Source organism: Catharus ustulatus, chromosome 3 (assembly GCF_009819885.2).
Source record: "Catharus ustulatus isolate bCatUst1 chromosome 3, bCatUst1.pri.v2, whole genome shotgun sequence".
Lineage (NCBI taxonomy): Eukaryota > Metazoa > Chordata > Aves > Passeriformes > Turdidae > Catharus > Catharus ustulatus.
In genome coordinates, this window is record NC_046223.1 from 43,922,920 (window position 1) to 43,935,311 (window position 12,392).

At 45.2% G+C, this 12,392-nt stretch overlaps 1 protein-coding gene across 1 annotated transcript in view; it reads left to right on the forward strand.

The window, feature by feature from the left end:
• The first annotated feature begins 1,793 nt into the window (after nucleotides 1-1,793).
• The window catches only part of PGBD5 (piggyBac transposable element derived 5), a 66,899-nt gene continuing 56,300 nt past the window's right edge, over nucleotides 1,794-12,392 (forward strand). Inside the window, exon 1 of the mRNA XM_033055117.2 lies at nucleotides 1,794-2,334. Coding sequence (XP_032911008.1) covers nucleotides 1,899-2,334 — 436 coding nt within the window. The 5' untranslated portion in view covers nucleotides 1,794-1,898. The remainder of the gene's footprint in view (nucleotides 2,335-12,392) is intronic.

Sequence of the window (12,392 nt, forward strand, 5' to 3'; positions counted from 1 at the left end):
ATGAAAAGGATAGCTTGGCCTACAGAACTATGACTTCTGGTGACCAGTGAGATGAAATGAAGACAGTGCAATGCTTAACTCACAGGCTAGGTTGGCTGAACTTGCAATTAAAAAAAAAAATTCATATAAACTTACAAATTTTAAAATATAATCAGTAAGACAGTTTTGACATTTTTGAAAGTAGAAATGCAACTTAAAACTCATCCCTCAAAATACACAGGGCTTTCCTGTTTACTTAAGGTGCAGAAGATGGATTATTTTCTCTGGATTTGCCTGTATACACTATATAGAAATTTAGTTTTAATGAATCCATTGCAATTAAAAAATATCTGAAAAGAACATAAGGTTGGTCTTTTAAATACCTGCACCATCCAGCTTTTATAATTTTCAATGTTGTGCTAAAGTCCTTGAGAATCATCAGAAGGTCATTAATCTTTCTTTTTTCAAGACAGAAACATTCAGTATTATAAAATTTGTGAAATATGTAGCACTAACAGATCTTCAGAGCAACGTACACTGAAAGTTTGTATCAAAAATTGCAAATAATATGCTGCACCCCCCCCCCCGATATTATTACTGTTTATTTTGAAAGCAGTGCTGTGAAAGGGTAGGCTCGATAGCTGCTATTGCTGTTGACAAGGGAGGGAAGGACTGTCATCCTAATAAATGTTTGTACAGTAACCAGCACAGCGGGATGCCCAATAGCAAATAATAAACCTTGATCAGAGATTTCAAACATTCCTGTAACATCAGAGAGACCATTCTGACTGCTGCACAACCAGGGGCATCAGCTGTTGTATGAAATCCTCAGATTACTCCAGGGATACTTCTGAATCATGTTTAACTAACCCTGTCAGGGCACGGGTGTTTTTGCTTCCCTCGATTTTCTTGTACCATGATACTGCTATTAAATCGGTGGTGATTTTGGAAGAATGGTTCACTCTGTACTCACTTGAGAAACCAAGGCATGCTCTGGAGGCGCTGAGCCCCACACCCTGCAGAGAGCTGGGCAGGCAGGCGCATATGTGTTTTCCCCAAAGTGCAAAGCCTCCACGGAGCCCAAGCCCGGTAGGGCCTGCCAGGTGCCAGGTGTCCCGCAGCCCTGTGCTCCAGCACCTTCCCCACTTTCCTTCAAGGGTTGCCCCGGTGCTGGAGCTGTGTCCTGCTTTGGGGCAGCGACATGAGGGCCTCCAGCTCACGCTGTCCTGTGTGGCCCCGGCTCGGGCCCAGTGGGTTAACACCTCGGCGCCTTTCTCCTCCCAGCCCTTCACCCTCTTCCCTACTGTTCCGCTGCCAAGGGACCCCTCAGGCACCAAGGCCAGCGCTCCTGCTCCTGCCCCTGTCCTGGGCCGCTTCAGCACCGCGGTGGCGGACAGCTCCGGTCAGGCTCGGGGGCCGGGATGGGGGCCGGGACAGGAGGCCGGGATGGGGGCCAGGCCCGGAGCGAGGGCGGGGAGCTGGAGCGGTGCTGGGCTCAGAGACCCCTCCCGGTGCCGGGGCGCAGCGGCGGCCCCGCGGCAGCCGGCTCTGTGGTTTTAAATGGGCGGAGCAGCGGCGGGCGGCGGGGCTGGCGGTGGGCGGCCCGCGGCGGCCCGCGGCGCCCATATAACCCCACCTCCCGAGCGCGGAGTGCCGCGGCAATTGGCTGGATGTGGTACTTGGAGATGTTGAGCTGGCTCCTTCCCCCCATGTCCCTGCACACACACAGGGGCGGGTGGTGCGGGCGGGAGCGGGAGGCAGGGCTCAGCCCCGGTGGCGGCGGCGGCGGGGCTTCCCCTCCTCGCTGCCTGCCCGCCGCCGTGCCCGAGCCGCTCCTGCTGCTGGGCTGCTGCCTGCGGCCGCAGGACCCGGCCGAGCCGGGCCAAGGGGAGCGCGGGCGGCTGCTGGCGGCGGCCGAGATGATGGCGGAGGGCGGCGGCGGGCCGGCGCGCAGGAAGGCGCTGTCGCTGCTGGAGGCGGCCCGATCCCGCTACGAGAGCCTGCAGATCTCCGACGACGTCTTCGGGGAGTCGGGCCAGGACAGCAGCGGGAACCCCTTCTACAGCACCTCGGCCGACTCGCGCTCCGCCGCCTCTTCCCAGGACGAGGACGACGACGAGGAAGACCAGGGGCGCCCGGCGGTGCCGAGCCCGCGGGGCAGGGCGGCCCGGCGCCGCGCTCCCCGGGCGGCGGCCACCCCGGCGGAGCGGCGGCGGCAGCGGCAGGTCTGCGGCGGCAGCGCCGTCCCGGGCGGCCCCGGCCCTATGGAGGACGAGGAGGAGGAGGAAGCGGAGAAGGGGGGCTGGACGCGGTCGCTGCGAGACGTCCCACCCCCTCATTTCAAGGATGGCAGCGGTACGAGGAGAGCGGGCTGCCGGGGGCGGCCGTGGGGATGCTAGCGGGGGGTGCCCGGAGCGCGGCCCCAGGCTCGGGTCGCGGCGCAGCCACGGGAGGGAAACCCGCACACGGGCCCGGCCGCTACTTGGGCTGCTCCCGGAGCCGAGCCTCGCGGGCGAGACACGGCAGGTGCCTCCTGCCCGGCCCCTACCCGGGAGCGGCCCCGCTGTCCGGCCGCTGGTGTCAGGGCCGGGCGCGCCGGTGCTGGAGAGCCCGGCCGAGGCGATGAGCGGGGGGCGAGGAGAGGCCGCGTGTGCTTAGTCACAGGCATCCCCTCCCCGGCAGCGCAGGGCTCCCCGCGGAATGAGGACAGGCGCTGCCCGGGCAGGGCGGGTGTGCGGGCCCCCGCCGTGGCTCCGCTCCGGTGTGCGGCTGGCTCCTCGTCCCCACCCGCAGGTGGGGAAAGCCGCTGGTCAGCTGCCCTGCGCTGTGCTCTGGGGCTCTGGGATTGGGGCTGGGATTCCCCCTGGCTGCAAGGTTTCCTGAGCAGCCGTGGCTAAACTTAACCCTCCTCGCGTGGCTTTTGGCCCGAGCGAATACCAAGAGAGTGGTGAAATGACACAGCGCGACCTACAGCAGCAATGCACAGCGCGGAGATCTCCGTGGAGTGGCTTGTGTGGCAAGTTACGCCGCTGGTTTGCCGAGGGAGCCATTATAACATACAATATATCCGCAGACCTCGGCAGCCAAGTTGACTATGTAGCAGAGCAGCAAGGCATTGCAAAAACAAGTTAATGGCTGTGCAAATCTGGGGTGTGAAATTCAACATGTGCATCTCAGAATAGGATAGGATGATTGCTGTCAGTTGAGTTGACAGTTTGCCTGTCCTATGGTTGCTTGTCTTTGCTTTTTTTTTTTTTCAGTAGTGTTTAATTTCTTCGTTTTGCTGTTAAAAGTAAATGCCAAAGAACAGTGCTGCACTCGGTGTAGTGTGCTGAAATTTGTGCAGGCAGGAACGTATATGAGAAAGCTTTGGATGGTTGGAGAGGAAGGTGGAGCTAGTCCTGGAGCCCAGAGAAAGTTCTGTTGTGCTTCTGACAGATGTGCAAATAAGAGCTGTGTTTGCTTCTATAAATAGCTGAACCTTGTAAAATGTTTAAAAATCGCTGTTATGTGCCTCTGTAAAGAACTCCTGAATTCTGTTGAAGGTTCTTATTCATAAGCGTATCTAAGATGATATTCTGGACTATAAGTTCATGACATGATGATATTTCAGTATTGATTATCATTTAATTTCTCTGTTTTTGACTTATTGCTTCATGTTACTGCTTTAGAGTAATATCCTTTTTAACACAGACAGAACTGCTGTGATTAGTGCTTTAATACTGTTTTGGAAAGGAATTGAGTTGATGACCTGTTAATTCAGGAATTCATATTTCCTTTGAAATAAAGGTGTCAAATTTATGTTTGACAGAAGCAATGCAAATGTCCCTTGAGGAAGGTGTATGGATATTGCTGTGAATATTTCCTCCCACTAATAAATGCAGAAGAGGTTACTTCTGCCCTTTAGTTCTGTTGATTGTCATAATGATGATAGATGCTGCATGCTCTTCATGGAATGGTGATTTGGTTTGGCAGAAGTTCAGTAGTGTCATGATTTGATATGTGGGAAACATGTACCATCTGATATTTTTATTTTTATTTTTGACTACTCAAATTCCAAGCTATGGAAACTACTGCATTGTATATAACTGACCCGTTATAAATCTAGTTTGTACATTGACTGGCTTCAGGTCTTGCAGATATCGTCATCGGAGTCATGCTAAACGTACTTGTGCTGGCACCATTGTTGCTTCTTTGGACACAATTCTGACACAAAAGTTTGTATCTATACCTGTTGAGGAAAGGGTCTCCACTGAAGTGCCTTACAGTGACAGCATGTCTTTCAGACCCTTATGGAGTACAAGCAAGAAATACAGAACCCTAGATAGAGCACCAAGAAAACTGTATTCTCAGTTCAAATGTGTTGGATGTAATGTCCTTTCTTTCTAGGTTCTGAGGTTAAAAGGAGCAGGTTTACATGAGACTGAGATAAAAATTACTTTTGGTTAGCATCAGAACTTCAGAGCATAGCCTTTTGGTCAGAATCTCAAGGTTTGCTTAGGGGCAAGTCCTTGACACCATCTGATGCCAGGAGACAAGTGTCTCATGAGACTTTAACCTCATTGATGCTGGAGATAAATTCTTGAATCAGACTAAGGTCAAGCCTAGTGTCAAGCTCTTTGGTTTGGGAGACCACCCGTTCATGAAAGGGAGTGTGCAGAGGAGGAAAATGTTTGAGTTAGTTATTGAGTGAGCTAAAGCTCCCAAGAGAAAAAATAGAGGCACTTATAAAGACTTGTGGTCTTTTTAACGACGAGTAGAAAAAACTATCACTTTCCTTTTTTCTTTTGAATAAATTACTTCTGTCTTTCCAGCCTCTATATTAAACTTACATCTTTAAAAAGCATTTTATCTATCCCTAGAATTAATCTTGAGCACAGACAGCTTAACTGATACTTCATCCCAGAAATACACTCAAGACCCAGGTGTGCTGGGGGCTGCTGGCAGTGTGTTAGATGGTTGAGTATGTCAGTCTGCAGTCAGTCACTGCATGTTTGTGTGGTGATGCTGCCTTGCTTGTGTGGCAGGTTCTGACAAACTGGGAAAGGTGTGGCTTGACTTACGTGTGAGGAGATAAGTGACTGGCATTGCTATGCAGCACAGTGCTGTTTGTGTCCCAGATTTGTTTTCTACCTCTTCTTCAGGGATCTCCAGTTCCTGTTGTTCCTGCTCCATATAATAAAAATAGTGGGTGCTTAGATTCCCTGGGGAAAAAAACAAACCCAATGTTTATAGTTTAGCGGACTTCCTTTGTTGAAATCCAAAATAGCTGTTAACTTTAACATAGAGGTTAGAACAGATGGCTTGCTGGCACTTTGTGTTATTTCCTGTTAAACTATTTTGCAAATCACTCTTTTGGTGGGTGAGAAAAATCCCAACCATGTGATTTGATAGCCTGATTTTTAAACTGGTAACTTGTGGCACTGTGTAGTTCTGATGAAATCAGGTTGAGGAAACAAGTATGTCACAAATATCAAAGCAATAATATAAGTTCTGAGGTACTGGGATGTGAGTAATGTATAGGAGGTCTTGGGGCAGTGGCTGAAATGCTTTTCCTTTACAAAAAAGCACCTGGCTACAGCAGGTCTACGGGCAAGTCAACATGTATGTTTAAAAAGATGATGTCATCCATGATCAAATGCTGGATCCAAGGTTTTTGACCTAGTTGTAGAGTGCAGAAGGAATGAGAGAACAAATTGCTGCTAGGATAGGGAAAGCATAATTGAAAAGGAGAGAGAGAGCAAGCAACTACTACTACAAGCTGGTATGTGCCAGTAACTCAAACTAAATACTTTATTGCTGGTCGCTTCTACTTCTGACTTAATTGAGGTGCTCTTCCTTTCTTTAGGAGCAGGGTGGCTCTGAGTGGTGCTTTCCCTTGTTAGCTCAGTAATCTGGTCAGGAACTTTCTGTAATGCATAGAGGCTAGAGGCACTATCGTTTCTTCTCTTGGTTTTTGGGGGTCTTTGGAGTAATTGGTACTGCTGCAGCTTGATGTTTCTGATTTGATGTTTTCTTCCTAGGATCCAATGCATCCTTTATCCATGTAGTTCAGCAACTAGAAAATTTGACCTCAGATGTAAGAGCACTTCTTACTGTTAGGATGCTATGTTATGGTTATGTTTTGGGGTGGCAGCAGTAGCAGGGAAATCTAAGCAAAACTTTAGGTTGAGGTCCTTCAAAGATGCAGGCAATTAGTGCTACTGTTTCCTTTATTTTCTGTGCCCTCCAAACCCCGCTCTTAAGCCTAGACCTAAGGAAAAAATATTAAGAGTGTTGCTTGCTGAAAGAGCATAGCAGATCCTCTTTGAGTTGCATTTAGACAGTAAAAATAGTTTTTATGAATTTCTAGAGTGTTTCTCTGAAACACTTAATGTGCTGTAAGTTGCCATCTTTGAAGAATGTGCTGCTGTATAACAGAATGTTCTTGGGAAGAAGCCGCTAAGACCTTTTTTAGTAGTCTTGTCACCTTGAAGAAGTTGAAGCAAATATTTAAAGTAGTTTCTAGTGTTTTCTATTCTCAAGAGTGTGGACAGTCAGATGGGAAGGCAGCATTCCAGCAGCAAGGAGCCTGGAGGAAGAGCTCTTGGGTCAGACTGGGCCATGAAAGAGGACCATATACATGCTATCACCTAACAGTGCAGGAGCTCTTGGTTCAAGTCCTGAATAGAATCTGAAGGCTTTAGTCTTACTAGATGGATGTCAATATTTTAAAGGTTCTAAAGTAAGAAAATTATGAAAGCTACTTAGTCACCTATGTCAGATTCCGCTTCAGAAATATCTGACCCAAATTCTCTGACTGTTAGTGGATGAAGTGATGCTGATATGATTTGTTCTTATTTATGTCATCAGGGAACTTAGCTGCTTTTGACTTGTATAACCATGGAAAATATTGGGGAAAAAATGCCTATATATAATCTGTTCTTGCATTCTATGTAGAAGCTACTTATAATTACAATATCAAAACACTTTCAGGAAGATATGATAAATATATTTCAAAAATGTACATTACTACTTTGCAAACCCTTATAGGATGACTTAAAGTCTCGAAGTTTTGCTAAATAAGTGAATTGTGCACAGGCTTAATATCTCATTCATCTTATGAAATCTAGATGTGCTTTTCAGGAGCTTTTAATGGCTTTGGAGCACGTTTTCCTGCTTCCATCGTCACTGAAGAGAACAAAGTGCATATGACAGCCTTATTGATTAAAAAATTTAGTGCAGCTTAGCATCTGTGTTCCCTTGCCTCTTTTGCCCATATCTCTGCCTTAAACATCCATTTGAGGAATAACCTGGTATTTAGATAGACTTTACAGGAAAAAAACCCAACACTGTTTTTTCTCTGCTTTTATTAAGAGGCTCTGTTTTGGTCACTACTTGAGACATGAAAGTCTATAAGCACTGCAGATTAAGGTCTTCTCCATAGATACTTGTCTAGTCTTTTTACAGAGAAAAAGCATATTTGCTCCTGATCTGTTACTGCATAAAATTAGTCTTTTCTCCTTGTAGCTATTGATGGGACCATTTAAAGTAGATCAGTTCCTACAGCTATTCATGTCCTTTAGTCAACATCTCAGAAACAGTACAGCAAACAGTTTCCATGTCTGTTTACCTTTAAGTCAGCCTAGAGAGGAAATCAGCCTCTCTGCTCAATCTAATGAGGATACTGATGGTGGAGTTGACTTGAAAATTCTATACTGACTTCTAGGTCACAGGAAGTTGTCATGTATGCCATAGACTTAAAAGAAACTGGAAATGTCTCTTACACATTTGTGTTCATATGAGAGTTTTGCTTTCCTCCTGTGCTGAAGCTTCAAAAATTTTGGAGTAGATGGATTTAGCAGTTTGGAAATACAGTATATTTCTAAAAGGGAAAATAATCATGAATAGAGTTACACATCCTGACTAGAGGTCAGTAGAGAATAATCACTGAAATACCTCATTCTTTCTAGTACTGCCAAAAATTGGGCATGTTATTTGAAAACAGAACAGATGGACTCGAATGTATGGCTAAGACGAATGCATGAGGATGCTATCATTTGACATCTCAGTTCCCTGTAGCAAGACATAATTTTTAGGAGCTTATCCAAGCTCCCCCTTCCTATTCTTTAAAGAACAGGATGTTAACCAGTCACTGGCTCTGTGTGAAAATGAATGAACTCATACCTGAGTAGGTCATTTAAAAATTAAACCAGAGTTCCCTGATTGACAGACTGCATGAAAATAGGCTTGGAAAGCCCCACAGCTGATTTTGTGTCTGTATAAATTACTCTTGGACTATGTCCTTATTTTCTGTGAAAACAACTGGTATTCATGTAGCATGATAGAAAGCATGCTTTTGATTGTGCTTTCTTGGATAACATGAGGGATTCACATGACCTGTATTGACAAACAATACATGGTGTTAAGCAATACTATGCAGCTGCAAACTGGGCAAGTTGAAGTGTAGTCAATAAAGCACCCTGTAAGGATGCCAAAATCATGTTGGAGAGGGATACACAGGCGACACAGAAGAAGAATACTATGTATGTGTCTGTATGGATGGGGGCAATTAGCTGTGTGTTGGACAAGAAGATTATTGGACTGACATAAAAGATACCATGAGCTATCAGTGGGCACTAATGAAGGTGTTATTTCTAGTGAATAAAAATCAGAAAAAGACTTAAAGCAGCTGCTGCTATAACTGTGATTCATTTCTGATTACATATGGCAGGGAGGTGGGTGTGTATGAAAGATGAAAATCAAGCAAAAAATGAGAGTATCTTTCTTCTTTAAACTTACAAAATTCACTGTTATGGAAAGTCTGACTATCCAGCACATGTAGTCATCTCTGCCTTTTTTGGAAAGGTAGATGTGGTTAACCCCTGAGTAGGGAGCACCTGTAGGTATGCAGTGGTAGGGGTCAGTGTGTAGCTGTGAGCCGGTGGCTCTTCCCGTTGATGTCACAGTGCTGTCTGCTGCTGGATGCACCCTATTGACAGAGGGATTGGGCAATGGCAATTTTGCCAGTTCATGCCCAGGAAAACTACTTGGAAGAGGCTACATGTATTGAAACTTACATATGTGCCCTTACACATTTGAAATCACAGAATCATGAAGATTGGAAAAGACCTCTAAGATCATCAAATCCAGCTGTCAATCCAGCACCACCACAATGTTTGTGACTAAACCACATTCCCAAGATCCATATTCATAGATGTTTCAGACAATTACAGGATGGTGACTCCCTGGAGGGCAGGGTGGTTCATAAATATTGTGCTGCATCAGCCAGCTGAAAATGAACCACCTTTGGTTTGAGGCAAGGGATTCCCAGGATGATCTTGAGAAAACAGGAGATGTTCCTACTTCTGTCTTGCTGGATATGTTGCATTATAGATATAAATACATATGTGGGTATAAATTCTTATTTAGCCTTTCAAAGGGCTTCTAGCCTTCTGGATTGTATTTTTGAAAAGGATCACTAGATGAGAAGACTTCCTTAAACTGAAGACCTTCTCACTTTCTGGCCATTGTAGTTATTCCTTATTCATAAACTTGTTCTTTTATGTCATTAGTGGTTGTATTGAGATGAAGAAAAACACCATGTTTGAAGGTTTATACTTGGAGATCTGCATTAGTTCCCTCTTTTCACTGATGCTGAGATTAAAAGAAATTAAACTCTGAGATTTGGACTGCATTTGAGTGATCTGTAGCTATTTTCAAGGTGCAAGTTCCAAACTATTTCATTGTTGCAAGTAGTTTCAGTTTTTCTTTTAAAAGTATGTCTTCAAGTGTATCACAAACCTTCCCTCTTGGGAAAAGAGAGATGGGTTTTAAAGTAGATGACAGCTTGGTCTTTCCAGTTGATGAGGTTGTAGTTGATGAATAAAAAATGACCTCTCAAAAAAGGCCTTTCTTCGTCTGTTTCTGTGCTAAAGGGTAATGACTCACACTTAAACTGACATCAGAGATGTTCTAAGAGATTGTCCAACTCTACAGCAACTCCCTGCCATTGTGTCCCTGGAGTCTGTCAGAGCCAGGGCCATCCTGCCACCCCAGCCAGGACATTGCAGCTGAGGGCACTGGGGTGATGGTGAGGCTGGCTCAGGATCTGGGTGTGCAGGTGGGCCCATGGCAGGGCTGTGCCAAGCTGGGATGGGGGCTGATGGCCCTGGGGAGCGTCCTGGAGCACTGGGCCAGGAAAGGCCAGGCAGGAATGGTGGTGACCCTGAGGCACTGGCAGCAGCTCCTTGAAACAAATTTCTTGGCAAAAGGCATGACTTTCTGTAACGGCTGTTCCACAAAAAAACATTCAGAAGGAATTTGAGTCAGTTGAACCATTCTTCCAGCCCACTCTGGGTAGCCAACCCTCCTGTCAGCCATGGAGAGCCATGGCTGCTGCCATAGAGCAGCTGGGAGACAGTGCTGTCTTGTCGTTACTTTTGTTTCATGGGTGCCCTGCAAGTTCTGGTTCAGATTACCATCAGTGTTTATGTCTTGTGTATGAAACAACCATGTGGGAGTTCTGGTGCATGGAGCACTTGTGCGAAGTTGGGAGTTGGCTGATCCTTATGGAGGCCCCCATGGGCACTGTGTTCCATGACAGATTTTGCTGCCTTGTTTTCTGCAGTGAACTGGAGGAAAATTATTGAGGTGGGAACCATCTCTGCAGTACTGGCTCTGAGTTTCACATTGTGCTTTACGTTACGCTACACCTGTTGCAACAAATCTTACAGATACTAAAATATATAGTGGGGTGAAGCAGGCAGATGCAGAAATATCTGATTGGATAAACACCATCCGGTATTCTCACTAAAATTGTTATTACTGAGAATGCCTGTTTGTCTCCATTTGAATTGGATAGGTGTGGCCTAGCATCTTCAAAAATGTGTGGAAAAGAGATCTGTCAAAAGCTTAAATGTTCTGATAGGACATTTTTACTTTTATTTTTACTAAATTTCACTTAGTTTTATTTTTTTTTTCTTAATAAGAACCTGAAAGTGCATTCCTGAATGGAGCTGGACTTCTTAAATTTGTTTATTAAACCTATAGATAACACGAAGTTGATAGTGATTCCATGCACACTGAAGAGCAAGCTGAGGATTTCTAAGATTGTTGGTAGCCTGAAATAGTCTGGTGCAGGAAAGACAATGGCATGGTGCAAGAGGGGAATGCTTAGTGTAAAGGCAGCACTGACTAACAGCAGAAGTGGAAAATGGAGGGTAAGAACTGTCTAGGTGAAAAAGGAACTGGTGGTTGAAGCTGAACTCCAGACAAATGTGATTCAGTGTCATGCTGTTGTGAAAAGGCAAACATCCAAATGGAGTGTACAAGACTTGAAATGAGACTGTTTTGCCACTTAAGAAAGAATCTGGGTTGCCAGTCCAGGTGAGAAGCATGTAGTTAAATATGAAGAGAAGGGGCAGAAGCAGAAAATCTACTAACTTGGCTGCCTTTTAGTATTCTGGGTTTAAGCCAAAGAACCATATGGGTAAGTAAAAGAGCTATTACAGGAAAGGGAATTATCTGCCTTACCTGCTCTGAAAACTAAATATGAGGAATAATGGGTATAAATTGATGGATAATTGAATGAGACATGATAGAAACTCTCAGACAGTGCAGTGGTGCAGAAGACAAATGTGTCACTGAAAATTTAAGAACAAGTGTCATTAACCTGTTGTATCTGTCGTAACAGAATGACACCCAGTATGTGTGCTGAATGGGGATAGAGGCTTGGACTGAAGGACTTCCTGAGGTCCTTTCCAGCACTATTTTCGTATCTTTTACATTGGCTAAGATAAACTGGCAAGCTGCTTAGTGGCAAGTTAATTGTTGGAATGTTTTGCAAAGGACTTGCTACTTGCGACTTCCCTGTCAACTTTTGGAGTGAGGAGAAGGCTATGCAGCTTGTGACAAAGAGCTGTGTGCGCACAGAAGGCTGCCTGATCTGTTCAGGCAAAACTATTTTGAACATAAAATTGGTTTCTAATTCCTTGTCCTGGAAGTGCTTTTCCCTAAGTCACCTCCCTTCATCCAGACAACTTCTTTCTCAGTCAAGGATCTGGGTAAGGAGCACACATTAATATTCATCTGTGCTGCTGCCAGTTCACAAGTATCTAGCTAGAAACAGAACAGATAAATTCAATGTTCCTGTAAGTAATATCTTAAAAGATTACCCACTAAAAATGGTTTTAAGGTGACCTGTCAATGATAAAAATGTCTGCATTTGTCTTGATGTCTTTTGTCAGTCTTTCCTTAAAACCTATTCAGTGTTTAAGGAGTATTGGGATCAGAGCAACAAGTTAAAGTCACCAAGGCTCTTATTTCTTTTAGGAGGCCTTCTCAGCTTAACATGTTACCTTGAACTTGGATTCACTTAGGTTCTACTTATGGGACTCCTAGTATTTGAGGATTCAAAACAAAAATGTATACTA